Source organism: Phaethon lepturus, unplaced genomic scaffold (genome assembly GCF_000687285.1).
Source record: "Phaethon lepturus isolate BGI_N335 unplaced genomic scaffold, ASM68728v1 scaffold4376, whole genome shotgun sequence".
NCBI lineage: Eukaryota > Metazoa > Chordata > Aves > Phaethontiformes > Phaethontidae > Phaethon > Phaethon lepturus.
Genome location: NW_010548198.1, coordinates 67,845 through 85,169, shown reverse-complemented (window position 1 = coordinate 85,169; position 17,325 = coordinate 67,845). Strand labels below are relative to the sequence as shown.

Genomic DNA, 17,325 nt, shown 5'->3' with positions numbered 1-17,325 from the left:
CAATTAGTCAACAAAACTGCATAATTTAATGAAGACATTTTGATGAATAGGGTTGATTACAATGTGTATAAACTTCTGGTGTTTAAGCAATCATCTCTTGTTCATGCTCTATTGACTCTTAAGTGCAAAGTACTTAGAAGCAGTTGCTGAGACTGTAACAGTGTGGAAAATTTATTTTGGAAGACTGGGACTCCATATCCACAGATGATAAAGTGATGACATGACTGAAGGTGGTCATATTTCCTGATTGTCATACAATTATGTCAAACTTTTAACCCTATATTCAACATATAAAGTCCCAAAGGATTTTGTTTCAAGAGACTTTGCAGAGTAACCTACTTTGATTGCTCAATTATCCTATGAATTTTGGATTTATACAAACAAACAAAGTAAAGGACAAGGAATCTGCAACTTTCCATTCAAAAGGTCCTGCCGTGGGATAAAGATTGAGACTGACAAAGACACCAGTGGTTAATAGATGGAAAATATCAGTTGTATTCCATAGCATTTTTACATCTAAGTCTCTTGACGGCTTTTGAAAATTCAATGTAGAACAAAAGTATCACTACCTTGGATGCTCGCAGAGATAACCTGGGAACTCAGGGAATCTCTATAACTTTAGTGTAATACACTTGCAGGGGCTGGTACAGCTCCTCAAGCAGGTCCCAAAGTCTACACCAGTTGTTGGGAGAAAGACTCAAGGAGATAGATAGAACTGCAGTACTTGGCACCACATGTCATAATCCAGGCTTTGGTAGACCACTACGAAACTACAGTAAGACTCTAAAGTGTAACACTTAAAATCGTAAGAGTGGGAAAGCCACACCTAAAATAGAAGCTATTGCATGTATCACAACTTTTGCTCATCAGCAAGAGCTCATTTCTACTATAGAATATACACAATTGTATATAGTTAGCACCGTGAAGAAATGGAAACACTGTTCTTCATAGTTTCATGAAAAAATAATGAAGAACAAGTCTGCATTTAGCATAACAACTGTGAAGGTAATCGGTTATCCTATTGAGGGACAATCAAAATTATCCTTTGTACTGGTCTGGCTGGGATGGAGTTAACTTTCTTTACAGCAGCCCATATGATGCTGTGCTTTGTACTTGGGGATAAAACAGTATTAGTTACTACACTACAGTGTTTTGGCTATTGCTGAACTGCGCTTGCACAGCATCAAGGCTTTCTCTCATTTTCCTGCCCCCACACCAAAAAGAGGCCAGGAGGCTGGGGGTGGGCAAAAGTCTGGGAGGGGACACTGCCTGGATGGCAGACTCAAACTGACCAAGGGGAATATTCCACACCAAGTGACACTGTGCTCTGCCAGAAAAGCTCAGAGAAAACAGGCAGAAGGAGCTTGTTTGTGGTGATGGCATTTTTCCTCCTAAGCAAGCATCACATGCGCTCAGGCCCGCTTTCCAGGAAGCAGCTGGACATCTGCCTGCTGATGGGAAGCTGTGAATGAATTCCTTATTTTGTTTGGCTTGTGTGCATAGCTGTTGCTTTCCCTATCGAAGTGGCACTAACATGACACACAAATCTTTTCACCTTCCCTCTATTTTCTCCCCCTCCCACAGGAAAGGGGAGTGAGCAAGAGGCTGGGTGGGTGTTTGGCTGCTGGCCAGGGTCAACCCACCACACCTTCATTTTTTGTTAGTCATTGTTTTAATCATCATAGTCCACCATAGCTACGTAAGAAATAGAGACACACGCCCCACAAGTTTTGAGCTAAAATGAGGAGCATTCTGACCTAGAAACCTTCTTGATTCAACTCAGAAACTTCTTTTTAAGGTTAAACTACCTCATCGAATTTTTTTCCCAAAAGACAGGATGTTTTTTTCTGAAGATGACATGAGATATCTTTTTTATGCCCATGAAAAGTGCCAACTCCTTTAAGTGGCCCAGCAAAAGATGCTGAACCTCAAGCCGCTTGCACAAATTTTCCTTTCACATCCCATTCACTGAAACAAAGGAAAGAAATGGCTGGTGTCTGGAACCATGAAAGGGAACTCACTGTGCCACTGAGTTCTTACACCAATAGCTGTCCTGCAGGAGCAATCACCATTAAATTAGACTGAAGGCAAAAAGCCAAACATATAACAGAACCACTGTAAAGACCATTAATTGTGACTATTACTTTAGGAGCTCAGATTCTTAGAAACTACTCTGGTAGTTTCTACAGTGAGATGGTATAGTATATTCAGATGGTATAGTAAATTCAGAAGAAGAGCGTTGTAGGCACCAAATGTACTTTGGTACTGCTTATAAACTCACTTGCTAGTTCAAATTTAGTAAAATCTTCAACAAATTGACTTTGCACTAGCAAGGTTTATGCCAGATCAGGTATTTGCCTGCCGCTGGCCTGAAACTCACAAAGTTAACAAATTTGGCTCTGGCTAAATCAACAGAAGGGCTCATTCCCCACTCATCCCTGATCCAGACCAAATTTGTAATATCAGAAGCTCTGATAACACGCAGATCTGACTGCAATATCTGATAACATGCAGATCTGGTAGGCAATCCCCATATGAATGAAAATATTCTATGCTCATCTGAGATTCCACTAATTTCAGTAAGATCCCATCCACATTTAAGTGCTCATGTCTGTTGTGGTTTAGCCCCAGCCAGCAACTAAGCACCACCCAGCCGCTCGCTCACTCCCCCACGGTAGAATAGGGCAGAGAGTCAGAACAGCGAAAGTGAGAAAACTCGTGGTTTGAGATACAGACAGTTTAACAGGTAAAGCAAAAGCCGCGCACACAAGCAAAGCAAAACAAGGAATCCATTCACCACTCCCCACGGGCAGGCAGGGTTCAGCCATCTCCAGGGAAGCAGGGCTCTGTCACGTGTTAACGGTTACTTGGGAAGACAGATGCTGTAACTCTGAACATCTCCCCAGCCCTTCCTTCTTCCCCCAGCTTTATATGCTGGGCATGATGTCATACGGTATGGAATATCCCTTCGGCCAGCCTGGGTCAGCTGTCCTGGCCGTGCCCCCTCCCAGCTCCCCGGGCACCCCCAGCCTGCTCGCTGGCAGGCCAGCACGAGAAGCTGGACTGTCCTTGACTGCTCAGCAACAACTCAAAACATCAGCACGTTATCAACATTATTTTCATCCCAAAGCCAAAACACAGCCTCACACTAGCTCCTATGAAGAAAATTAACTCTATCCCAGCTGAAACCAGGACAATGTCAACTGTAGCACGGCAGCACAAGAGGTGAAAAATTACCGTAATCTTTTCCTTTTGGTAGTACTATCTTTAAAGTGAAATGGCAAACCTATACAATTCCACAGCTGTATTACACAATTCTATTTCAACAGAAGAACTTTCATTAAGAACTTTTATATTTAATGAGGAACTTTTGTATTCAATGATGTGACAAGAACTGATTTCAAAAAAATGAGAGAATACTATAACATCTGTTCAATACTAATCTGTAGAAAGCACTGTAGCTATCATTATGAACTGTAGAGTGTAATTAACAAATACTGAACACTTGAATGAAAATGATTTTCATTATCTGTTCATACCGTAAAGGTTAAGGAAATCTCAACAGTTAGAACAAATTTCTCTTATAAGCTTTTGTAATTCTTATTAAATTAATTTTCAGTCATTATGGAAAAACAATAGGATGTGGACAGTTATTCAGAAACAAACAAAAGTCAAAGCACGCTGAAGTAAACATAAGAAAGTAAATGATTCCTTGGAACACAAAGACATCAAATTTATAAAATAATTCAGAAGATTGTGTTGAATTAGTGAGACATCATCATGTAGCAACCAATTCTACTTAAAATACAGAAACAAAAATGAAATTACTCTGTCAAAGTTGATCACAATCATTCTTTAGGCATTGCCCTAAGACGGTCTAACACAAAATGGCAGGGAAAACTGAAATGCAAAACGAGTAATAATGTTCTTTTTAGCTATACTTTTGCTCACTAAACTACTCACCTGTTTGATAGCTGTTACAGTGATGACAAATAAAAGTGGAAGTCCACTTGTAACTGGACTAGTAGGTGTATCGATAATTAACTGGAAAAAAAGGGACAAAGATTTTCTGGTTATATTTTTGTGAATGTAAACAGTCAATTTTTCAAGCAAGATGTTTCAAGTACTCTTTTCAGCAATATGTTACATAGCACCCAGGCATTTTAATTAAAAAGAACAGTATTTTAATACAAACTTTGAAAAATAACTATATGCCATAATATGACAGAATACTAGATTTAGATCACATTAACATTCAGATGTTAATGCCTAGTAAAAATATTTGCTTGCAAGAGGTTAAGTAAATACCAGACTGGAAAGCTGCAGCTTCGGAGGCAAAATTACTGAGCAGCGTTAGAAATTAGCATAGTGCTGTTTTCACATGTTATACAATACAGCTGTTCTTATGCACGCAAGGAGTAAATCCTGAAATACTGAGCTGTGGCTTCTGCAATTACATACAAAGAGGTATACTCCATAGAGGGAGTTCAGATAATAACAAAACCACTCTGGGAATCTGCACAGCTTTTCTTTCTGCACGATCTGGTGTACAAGTATTACAGCTTTTCACTTAACTTAGTAAGATTTTTATTGTTTAACATGTTTAAACGGTAACGAAAGGTTCAGAGTGAAGAAACCTTGAAAGCAGCAAACTAGTTAGCTGAGGTAATAATTACAAAACCAAATATTTACGTACCACCCTAAGCAAGCATTGTATAAGCATCTATATTTTGGTTTCTCTACAGGCTTTGAAAACAGCACAGTTGGAAAATTTCTGCCAAGGCATCATTCAGTTATAAAAAATATAATATGTAGCAAAACTAATAAAAGTTTATTATCCACATAATTTATAACAATGATTTTACTGATCTAGATGTTTGCTTATTCCAAAATAAAAATTAAAATGACACTCATCCTTTTCAATTTTATCAAGAGATATCTTGCCATCAAACTAGCGATGGTGTCAATTTTTCTTTAGGTTAAGATTCACATTTACAACCTAGAAATGAAGTAGAACGCCTTTTGTCACATCATGAATGAAAAAGGCTATCTATCCAAGCTCAATCATTTATCTCCCCAGTCTTCAAAACCAGTGGATTTTTAAATCTTTTTCAAGTCCTTGTTTTTTTAGGAAGAGTCCAGAAATTTATTAAACAATGATGATATCTTACCTGAACAAGGAAAATTATGAGAAAATAGAAGTTAGCTATTCTTCTGAATTGCTCAAACAAATTTTTCGGTACAAAGTTCCAAAATGTGTACTGAAAACAAATGCACAGATTATCAGTATTTGTGAGAGAAGTATTATTCGTATTCTATGTTCTAAAATCAAATAAATTCATAATTTGCAATTCAAGATTAAACTAAACAAAAAGTAGTACTACTTCTGTCATTTCTTTTAATAATTTACTGAAATGGAATCTTAAATTGGCAATTGTGTATTCTTGGAATCTTATCAATCGCCTCAGGATTTTCTGAACTGTGATAATCTTGGCACTAGGGACTACAATATTTTTTGATCAGCAATAGTACTCATTCAGAGATTTAGTTATACAACAGTTCATTTAAATCAAAAGATTTTAAAAGCATCCTAGTCACTTCTAATACTGCTTTTAATTCACTGCCATTTTGTACGCATGATTTGAGGAGGTAGGTAGCATTCAGAGTTAACCATGCAGTCACGGCAACTTGACCAAATAGAAGTTGTCAGCCCCTCTTCTCTTCCCTGGCTTGGACACAAACATACTCCTCAAAATAAACTATAGCAATGAATAAGAGTATATGGCTGCATATTTCTCTACTGACCTTACAAATTACCTAAAATTCAATAAAATTACATAAGAAACAGTATAAAAAGTGCAGACAGAAAATGCAAAAAACTTCAAAGGAAAAAAATCATATAAAAGTGAAAGAATCTTACATCATTTAGTCCCCCCCTGACCTGCAGCAGTGTCAAATATACTCTTTTTTACACAGCTCATTCTGTAGGTCCAAAAATAATTTGCAGGGATTGCTTATTGGAACACATGTAAAAATGTCAGCTAAAACTGTGTGAAAAGGTATGAAAAATGGCTTCAGAAAGCTAACACTGTACCATCACATTATCCAAATTATCATTTGATGCCTAATAAAAAGACAACTCCAATGTAACTTTCATTTCAAACAAGATGGGCTAAGATACTTCTCCTAATTATTTGCTTTGTTACAAATGTGCCTTGACGGGCAAATTATGCCACGAGTTATACATCTTCCGAATTTGGCCCTAAAGCAAAGACAGACTGAGCTCTAGAAGGAAAATACCTCTATTCCACCTGCAGAGGAAAAGGATCCCCAAGAAGCATGCCTTCGCTGTACATGGAACCCCTACTATGCCGACTCATCTTTTCACTTGTTTGGGGTTAAAACCTGGACATGTGTAGGACATAGAAATAAAATGTTCTTTTTCTATCATGTGCCAAAAATCAGCTTCTATTCTAAATGTGCCTTAAGTAAACACCTATCCTGCTTAATAGTTACCTCAATATTAAGCCACCTGTGAGCAAGCCGAAAGTCAGGCAGGCACACATGCAACAGCTGGAAAGTCAAGTGCTCTCATCTTTCAGTCAGAACACTTTTCATCAGACTGGAATGCTGATTGCACTACCCACTACCCAGCTACTTCTCTTGGAATTTCAAAATGGAACCGGTTAGACTTGATTATTTTTCCTTGCACAACAGTCCTAATCATTCAAAGCTGCTGTGATAGGTGACAATATAGATTCCATTCTATGAGAATTTTTTTTATTTTCATCATTGACTTTCAGGCAAATGATCTGTTTTCTAATCTTAGGCATTTCTTTATGAAAATCTGCCTGCTCAGAAAGAAAAATGAATAGAGGTTTCAGAGAAAAACTTTCATTTACATTTTTCTGTTTAGCTCTTTTGACAGAACAAGTGTTTTTTCCATGTTAAAGGGTTTTTTTGACCACTGAAGTCTGATGATTTATACAAGCTCCCCAAATGACCGTTCATAACATAAAAATGTAATCTCTTGAGCAACAACTTCCTACTTAAATCTCCTAGAGGGTTATTTGACTAAATGTGGGGCGACAGCATATTATTGTCAGACTAGATATTTAAAACATCTGATTCAGGAAGTCAAGTAAATTAGCTAAACAATAACCTATAAAAAGACTGAATGTTCATCTTTACCCTTAGTATCTGACCCTCCTCATATTCCAACCTCAGTTCCCTGCTTTCCCTGTCAAGCAGTGGTCTTTCCTGCAGCTCCACTTTTGGTCAGCAACTCTCTTACGCGAAGAAATGTGAATAGCCTGGGAACAGATCACTTTTATGGTTTGAGAAGTGTTACTTAAAATGGATGCTTAACATACAGAACTTCTTAAAACTTTATTTTCAATCAGCTGACAGACTTCTAGCACTTTATTACACAGGGTTTCAGACATACAGACAGGTTTTCAGAGTATGTCTTTATTCTGCCCATTCTTCTTCAAAGGAAGTAACAATTTTTGAAGAAGTTTAGGCAAGAAAGACCGACTACTAAGATGTCTAGACAGACCTCCCCCTGCTCCAGCCATCAGTAGCTCAGAGCAGTACCTACAAATGGATGATTAATGTTTAACCACTACAATCAGTTCCAGGAGAAACAATAGAGTGGCTGCCGCTCAGAACAAGATTTATCATGACTGCATTCAAGGCAGTTTCTTTACTCCAGTTAGGCAGAAACACAATAAAAATCTTTGAAGATATTAAAAATGAAGATATAACATACATCAGACTAGTATGCCCAGCAGAGAGTTAATACTATCTCTCCTGCTCAGCTAATTTCTTGTCACACTTTTTGAAAAGTCTGAAAAGCAGTTTATGTATATTTAACTACCTTTTTTCACTATAACTCACTTGAAGGATATATGGGTATCCAAATAGTTATGCGCTTGAAGATTTTAAGTTGTGGGAGGCTTAACTGACCTTTTTCAATTTCTTAAAGGCCAGAGCACATACGTGATTTTTGCATACAGGAGATAAGACGTCAGACAGCAAGTAGTAGAGTTATGTATTCATCCAAGAGATGAACACATTGTGTGAACAGAGGCATCTGAAGCGCTGTGCAAGAAACTGTAAAATCAGCCTGTCTAGAGTCAAAACAGCATAATTCAAGTACATTTTCTTGCCATTTATAATTGTAATAGCACCTGCAGTGCTGGTGTATTTCTGTAATCATGTGCTTGGACTACTTATGCGCATCTCCACAGTACTCCTACTCATGCCCCTGCTCCATCATCTCGCCAGTTCTTGCATCCTCTTTGCTAATGCTGTGTTGTTTCCAGCTCCAACAGCTCCTTCTTAGACCCAGTGTCATGAATTAAAAAATATAGAATAGGGTTTTCTTAACAATGGTTTAATTTTTTTAAACATTGTATTTTGATCTTTTCATATCTGTACGTCAGAATTTTGGCTCATGTCTCAAGCTTCTCTTTCCATCCTAACAGGCAGATATTTCCTTAAATAAAAGGAGAGTTTCTTAAGTAATCACATGACATCAAAAGCTGGAGCTGTAAGAAAAAAGCACTTCATATTGCATTATTGAGTTCTGTCAACACTTCAGTTTCTGAGAGCTTACTTGTTTTAAATAGTCACCATCTCTCTTCTAATTTACTCTGATTTCAATCTTTTCCCTCAACTTTTTCCACAGTTTCTTGTAGATGCTTAAAACTATTCTGACAAAATTATCAACTATGTTGCTTCAGCCCTCGTTTGTAGATACCTTGCTATACAGATTCTCATCCCTTCTGGAAAATATAATGCATCTTGAGAATAATAAATTCAGGGAAGAACAGGTGGAAGCTTGCAGTCACTTCTTTAAGTTTTTCAATGCTTTTCTTTTACAGATCAAGACACATACATAAAACTTGGAACATTTCCATAGTGACTTCAGTATTTTTAACATACTGATTTTTATAGTACCTATTAATTACCTAGAGACAATACATTCCTAAAGCTGCCAGCTTAACAACAGGACTGTATGTGTGTATATATATGCACATAACATTTTATACATAATAATACATTACATTTTATTATGCTATTAAAACAACACAAGTATATTACATACAGTTATGGCCCTTCAATAGAACAGGTGAAAAAGATCTGATCAAAAGTTTAACAACTTCTTTAAAATTAGTTTTGTTTCTAAAAATGTTACCTTTTTAAACACAATTTCTGGAAGTCTAATAGAGCAGAGAACTGGCAGCAAAAACTACAGTAAAGGGTGTGAAAAAAGGAAATCAATAATTAGCTGAAATCTTAAGAACTGAGTCAAGAGTATGGCTTGCCTTTCTGAAGTGATTTGCTTAAAACCACATAGGAAGTTTGTTGAAGAACTGATTTATGATCTTATATGTATTAAATCAGTCTCAACTCTCTAACTTGTTCAAGCAAAAAACTTCAGACTTCTGAATGATAGACTATAGACAGACTGTATCTTAGAATATATATGACTCAATAAAATTAGAAAAGTAGTATCTATGAAGTTTTGAAAAGCGCATTGCAATGTTTAGGGTAAGTTGGAATGAAAGTAAAAACACACAATTAACTATATTTTCATTAAAGTATTGACATGCATCCCACCTGCACAGTGTTTATCACTCCGCTGAGGCAGAGATCCCTGTTTCTGTTGTGGGTGTTGGTCTCTTCTCCCAAGTAACTAGTGATAGGACAAGAGGAAATGGCCTCAAGTTGTGCCAGGGGAGGTTTAGATTGGATATTAGGAAAAAATTCTTCACCGAGAGAGTGGTCAAGCATTGGAACAGGCTGCCCAGGGAGGTGGTGGAGTCGCCATCTCTGGAGGTGTTCAAAAAACGTGTCGATGTGGTGCTTCAGGACACGGTGGCATTGGGTTAATGGTTGGACTTGATGATCTTGAAGGTCCTTTCCAACCTTAGTGATTCTGTGATATTCTCCACACCACACGATATGGGTGGTTCACGGTAAGCTCTGTTACGTGTTGGGCTTTTGCATGTGCGCAAGAGCCACCTGTACACTTAGAGTGTAAAAATGAAACTGATTTGGGGGAATTTGTTCCAATAATGCCCACACATTTGTCTGAACAAGCATGCATATTTTGTTATAGGGGTCCTTAAAAAGAGCTGCTGGTAAACAGGATATCTTTAGTAGTCCTTGTTTGGCAACTCTCAGTCTTATCAAATAGGTCTGCAGGAACAACTCCAACAAAGACATCCCCCAGCATCTGGAAGATTACCTAATTGCAATTTAAAAAAAAAAAACCTTACAGCAAGGCTGACTGACTACACACAGACATTGCAGAGAACATTGGGAACAGACAAGAAAGAGTGAGACAGTGTGTGCAAGACTGAGCAAGCTTCACTTTCTCATATGTACAGTGAGAATTACACCTCTTCTCCCTGGTGTTGTGTTTGGGCCTGTTTGCTTTCCTTCCTTTTTTCCACTTCTCTCTCTCTCTCTGCCTGCAGACTTCATACTGATGAAAAATTTAACTTAAATCTCTGTCTGGGGCAGTACCAGCCAAGAATAAAAGACAGGTGTTAATCCTGGGCTGAGTCAGGGGAAGGGTAGATGGCCTGGGAACACAAGGGAGGTTTGCAGTGAGCCATTGCCCTGGAAATCCCACCCTGAGCAGGGTCATCAAGTGCTAGCAGCTCTTCCTTGCTCTCTCTAGGCACTGGCAGTTGTCCACAGAAGGAAACTGTGGAAAGGAAATTGTGCCTGGAAGAATTGTATGCTCATGCATTCACATCCCATCACAGCTATTACTATACCTGAGCTGGCACAATAGAAAGTCCAATTGATTCGGAAGCATTTGAGATTAATGATCAATCCCATTTACTCTTCTTCATTACTAACAGCTCTTGCCCCATTGGCATGGCTGGGCAAACCTGGCTATTTAACCCTTGCAGCATCAGATCTGATCAGCTTCAACCAGTTATGGCTGTGAGTCAGTAGATTACCTGGGCACAAGCTGTGAGCTCCCTGTTACAGCTGCTTTTAGAACAGATCAGCATGTCCACACTAAAAGGCACACACAACATTCCCTGCATTGGTACCTGTCCCATATGCATTGGTACCTGTCCCACCCTCTCTGCCGCCACATGACATGCTGCACAAATATTTATCAGCTGCACGAACACATGCCCATGCCCACTGTGGCCTTTGGATGCTTTTTCAAATATCAAATGTCATCACTTAGGGCTGTGTTTGAACTCCTCAACCCGAAATCACCATGTTGTGTCCCTAGAAAGGCCAGACAAATCCTTCCAGTTATGAAGCATCATCTTGGAGAGGTCTGGGACATCCTAGGTCTCCTCTGGCTTCCCAGTGGCTCATCTTGGTGGAGGCACTTCAATGTTTCCTTAAGCTTTACTATTAACATTTCCTCTAAATCTGTCAACAAAATTAGAAATCAGAGGCCCCCCTCCCCATCTTTGTACTTTCATAATGACGCTAAGACTGAGTGCTGCAGGGAAGAGGTATAGCACAATGGCATGAATTTCTGCTGGAAGAAAGGAACATTTCAACAGCATCCGCTGTAACATGTCAGAATGACTTGACTTTATTTAACTATTAGTCAGTGCGATTGAGGTGACTCACAATTAATCAGATTAGCACTGAAGGTAGCTAAGGTTTCTCTTGCAACTTATAGGATTCCCAACACACAGCATTATTGTTTCAGGCCATTCTCATACAAAGCAATGTTTGTATCAGTATTTGATGAGAAGTCCGAAGGAAACATGTGACAGAAGATAGCATTATTTGTGGAACAGAAACAGGAGCACTTCTGGCCCATGAACACAGTTGTACAGCATTTCAAAGCAGGAGTTAATAATAGTACTGGTGAAATGAAGTCTTTACTTTAGGGCAAATTCGTCAAGTAACAGTTCTGCATCCACTGTAGATTCAATCTTGCATTTCACTGAAGAGTCACATCCCACTACTCTTCAGAATCATCTTCTGGGAGCTTAGGCTCCACTGCATCCAGTTATGTTAGTGACCCAAGCACAAGTGGGTTTTGCAGCTGTAAAAATTTCTCTTTATGAAACTATGACAGTTTAAGTTCACAGCTAGACAGGATCATCAAGGCAGAATACTATGTATTGATTACCCACATGCTGAAAAGAAGAATAAAAAGACTTTAAGTCCCTCTAACCCAGCTTTCTCTATGGATGCATGGAAAAAACAAATCACTCCTCCTGCAGAACGTTCCTGAGGTTTCTAAGTTTGTCAGCTGTCTCACACACTGGGAAGCCTCTGATCTCTTGTTCAGCAGGCTATCCCTATCCTGGCATCTCGGATATTTTTAGTTATTTCTTGTGGTTCATTCTTTAGGTTTTCTGTCAAAAGGAGTAAGCAGAGTTTTTACAGAACTCCATATTGTTCTGTAAAAATTTTCCATATGACTTTCTCCTCTGTTCAAGAGACAAATGTACACATTCAATTAGTCTTTGGTTCATTGACTCAGCTAGAACAGGAGATGAAAATCCCTACTTTGTCTACAAATCAATGAGATCCTTGAAGCATAGCAGTTCTATAAAGATACCGGATCAACCTTAGGAGACTAAAGAACTAAAAACATCATTACGCCACTGTATAAATCCATAGTTTGCCTATACATTGTATAGACATATAACCCTGTACACTTCTCCATCTTACAAAGTCTACAAGTCGCTTGGGAAAAGGTACAGACCAATCTGAGCAAAGGTATGAACTAGCTTCCACAAACAGTTATTGAACAGACTAAGACTATTCACCCTGGAAAGGAATATGGGAGAAGATTAACAGAATCAAGAAGATAAACAGGGGATAATGGTTGTTCTCATATTCAAGGACTCAGAAAATAAAATGAAATTAGCAAGTAGGAGTTTCAGAATGAAGGTTCATAGTTTCTTCTAGCAAATATTTCCACAGTTTAACTGTGCCTTAGCTATGTATTTTGAAAATTTACATGGGCTCAAAAAGTATTCAAGAAATTCACAGAGAAAAAAATCAATTAAAGACTTTTTAAATACAAAATCATCACTGTTGGCTCACAAATGGCTAGTCAGAGCAACATGTACTAAGAGAGTATTCGGGGGAAATATCACTCTATGCTTACTTGTTCTTGCATTCTTCCCTAGGCATCTACTGCTGGAGGAAACATACTGCGTGATGGACCTTCGGCAATTCTTAGCTGGTCAGGCACATCCATGTACTACTACGCACGTACAGGAGAAGAGGAGGCTGAGAGGAGACCTTATCGCTCTATACAACTACCTGAAAGGGGGTTGTGGCGACGAGGGTGTTGGCCTCTTCTCCCAAGTAACTAGCGATAGGACAAGAGGAAATGGCTTCAAGTTGCGCCAGGGGAGATATTAGGAAAAATTTCTTCACTGAGAGGGTGGTCAGGCATTGGAACAGGCTGCCCAGGGAGGTGGTGGAGTCGCCATCTCTGGAAGTGTTCAAGAAACGTGTGGATGTGGCGCTTCAGGACATGGTCTAGGGGACATGGTGGCGCTGGATTAATGGTTGGACTTGATGATCTTGAAGGTCCTTTCCAACCTAGTGTTTCTGTGATTCTGTGATTCTGTATTCTGTGATATTCCCAGGTCAAAAATATGATGTTTGGACCTTAGGGAAGTTTCATATTAAAAAGTTTTTTTTTTAAAGACTGATAAATTACAAAATAAGAAGAAACCTTTTGTTATCCTGTTTCAGAAGAAAAAAGTTGTTTCCCACCAAGTTCTGTTAGCTGCTACTGCTGCATAGTTTAACTTACTTTCCTTTTGACACAGCAGTTCCACTAATCAGTAAATAATTCCAAAATGTGAATAACTTTTAAAGAAAAAAAGCAGGCAACCTCCCTGCCAATGCAATTACTTTTTCTTTCTTCTCATTTGAAACGTTAGGACCTTCTACCAGCTGGTATTTTGCTATGCTGCAGCACTGTCATATGATAAATTCAGTCAAGGGCACACACCAGATACTTTAAAGGCTAACAGCCTAGGCAGCTGAAGTAGCTGAAAGTTAGATCAACAGAAGGATCCACCTTGCAAAGGTCACTACCTCTAGAACATGCGCCAACTGCATGTACGATCCAAAGGACATAAATTTTTTGCCTTTTAATATTTCAACACAGCCTCTTTGTAATGCATTGTTAAAATCATAATTGAATTAACACATCAAATCAAAAGAGCATTTTTGTCTGGCCAAGGTCTGCCTAGATATCATTTTTCACCACCAGGAATATGTCATTAAGCAGACAGAGCATTAACCACGTTCCACAGTGACACTGCAATATACAAGAAATACCCCCCTGTACTGCAATCACATTATTATCTTGCTGACACCAGGAAACCTCTGGTGAAGCACAGTAAAGTTCACCTTTGGAAGGAAATAATATGAACCTTAGAATTTCCTAGTTATTTCAAGCTGCCGTCTTTTTTCAGGGCTTTATGACAGAAGATTTGTTAGTGCAGTAGCATATAGATAGTCTAATTGATGAGGTTTCCTCATGGTCTTAGGCTACCCTTTTTAGAAATCCAGTTTGTCTTAAATTGGTAAAATCCATACTTGAAAATTCAGAGTTCTTCATCCTTGAAGAACAATCATATACTCTCTTTATAAAGACCTATAAAAGCACAGCTGAAAGTTACTCTCTTACTGATGAAAGACAAAGGAAATATCCTTCATGGTTGATGTAACATTATACAGTACACTTGTGTGCATGTACCTTTATTTTACTCTAACACTCATGCATTTCCCATCTTAATTTTGTACATTTGATTATTTTTCAGGAAGCTTACATCTGTGTTTCTTAAGCTGTAGCAGGTGCCCCTCCAGCGTGTTCATAAGAGAGCAAGTGATAAGGAGCAACTGAAAGGTTAAGAGTTAGCTCGCTCACAGAACCAGAATGAATGCAAGTCAAGTCACGATGGTGTGCTACCCAGGCTGTTTGGGATGGAGCGTGTGAATAACAACAGTTTACTTGAAAATGATAGTACAGGCAAGACAGCGCAGAAAATTCTCATACAAAGACAACCGTCATTAAAACTGAACTTTTGGCAGTCTAAGAAACTGTTCAATATTGTAAAGCATTTATGTGAACTCTGTTCCCTCCTGAAATATCACCATTGCATTTATTTTCACAAAGATGACTTACACTTCATTTCTGAAGTGAGAAATTTAATCAATTAACAGAAAATTTGATAAACTTTGTATATATAAAAAAGTTATTTCCACTAATCATTTTTTAATGGAACATTGTTTACAGATACAGTTCACAACTGAAGAGCTTAACATTTAAATCATTTAACTGAACATGCTTTATATCCAGATAAAAACATAGTTAAGTCTCTTTCCTGAACTAGTTGAAATCATACATATTTACTAATTGCTGGCAGGGATTCTCAGCTTCAGTCCAGGTTTAAGTCATACTTAAAAATCTCACTCTGCAAAGCACAGTAACTTGAAACTTCCACTATTTCATCATCATAAAAACGTCAAACATCTTGCACAGTTGAGTAGGAAGTTTTTATTGCAAAAAGTACTAGCAGTAACTTCAATGGCTTTAGTTACGTATCTCTCAGACATACAAGATGAAAGAATAAGAAAAGTGTCGAAGGAGTACAAAGATTTGCATAAAATGTATGTACTTCAATAATCTAAAAGACAATATAAATTAATGTGCAGAGCACATTACTTCCCACTGTACTAGTCTGACTGTATTCCATCTGGATTGACTGCATTACGTTTCAAACATTCTATCTAACTAAAGATGCATAGATACTACGCTTTTTGTTGTTATACTGTCTTTGAATGAAGTACAGAAGGAAGATAGTAAAATATAAAATTTCACATAAGTAACGAGACACAGTTTGAGAAAAGTGTGGGTTTTATATGTGGGTTTTATTACAGCTTTGCTGTTATATTAATGGATGGCAAGTGTTCACATCCATGAAGCTAAGCACCCTGTTCCTTGAGATCACAAAGCTACTAAGGTTCTTAAAATGAGTCCGTGGATCTGCGCCACTGTTTAAAGAAATTTTCCCAGTAGAGGAGATATTCTTTTGAATTCATTATTTCATAATTGGTTGAAGGTTTGCGCTCGTGAAGATTAAAATCTAAGCACATTAAAAGCTTGAAGTTCTTGGGGTGTTAGCCATACAATAAGCTGCAAATGTTTAGTTTTCTATGCCATTGCAGTACAAACCCTTGGCTAAAGCAAACCAGTCAGTCTAGACAGGTGGAGTATCAACCACTTAACTGCCCACAGAAAGCTGCTGAAGCTTAGCAAAAGATTTACCAGTTAAAGTGTGGGACAAATGGAAGGTGTCTAAAGGGTACAAATGTATCACAATACCAAGAGTTTAAGAGTGATTCACTTGCACATGTGTAACAAAGAATATTATTTCTATGGGGTTTTGTCAAAGAGCTTTTGAAGGGACTGGCACTGTTATTCTGGAGATAGCTTCATTTGTGGATCACTTACATCGATCGTACTATTTCTAGTACTTTGAGGTATTGCTTTAGATTACAAAGGATGTGGTCTTTCCTTGGGAAGATTTTGTTTACTCCAGTGTTGCCTCAAATGAAAATTGCTTTCTCATTCCTTTGTGGAAAAGCACAGTATTACTCAAAGTCTTTACTATGTGCTATAGTAAACACTGGATAAGTCATTCTATTCCTGCTTATGTTAGGGGTAATTTGGCAATTAGTTTTTGTGGAAGAAACTTGAGATACCTTCAATTTACCTTTGCCAGTCATGGTTAAGGAGAAATATATAGAAAGTATAGAAAGAAAAGCTTGGGGGAAATAAATGAACACACAAAGAATAATATAAGCTGTTTTATGTAAATTAATGAAAGAAAATACTACTACCTTTGATGAGACTATTCGGTTATCTGGAAATCTCTGTGGAATGTATGCTTCGGTGCCTGGAGGGGGTTCACGGTGTCCAACATAAATAGTCCGACTGTCCACCCAATTCTCTTCGCCAGCACACTATGGGGGAAAAAACAATCATGTCAGTTCAGTCAATATTTCTGCAGTAAGATGAGTCACACACTGAATTAATCAATCATGTGTCTGATAATCAACACATGCATAGCCATCAATGCATGACCCCTCACACTGAAAAAAGAATGGTTTAAGATTTTTTTCCCAGTCAAATTAGATATTTAGTAACTGTTTATGTGGTTGCTACTCATTTTACCACTGAAAAAATCAGTGGTAATTAAAATGTTTACATATATGGCAAGTACATCTCATTTTTAAGACTAGCCAGCCATAACTTGGTATTTTATTTGCAGCAAAGTG

At 38.0% G+C, this 17,325-nt stretch overlaps 1 protein-coding gene across 1 annotated transcript in view; it reads right to left on the bottom strand.

Annotated features, from left to right (window-relative positions):
* The window catches only part of ATP11A (ATPase, class VI, type 11A), a gene marked incomplete at its 5' end in the record, with an annotated part of 67,060 nt that extends 50,050 nt beyond the window's left edge, over positions 1–17,010 (bottom strand). Inside the window, 3 exons of the mRNA XM_010289889.1 lie at positions 3,964–4,044; positions 5,172–5,261; positions 16,888–17,010. Of these exons, the coding sequence (XP_010288191.1) occupies positions 3,964–4,044; positions 5,172–5,261; positions 16,888–17,010 (294 nt within the window). The remainder of the gene's footprint in view (positions 1–3,963; positions 4,045–5,171; positions 5,262–16,887) is intronic.
* Between the last annotated feature and the right edge of the window lie 315 nt (positions 17,011–17,325).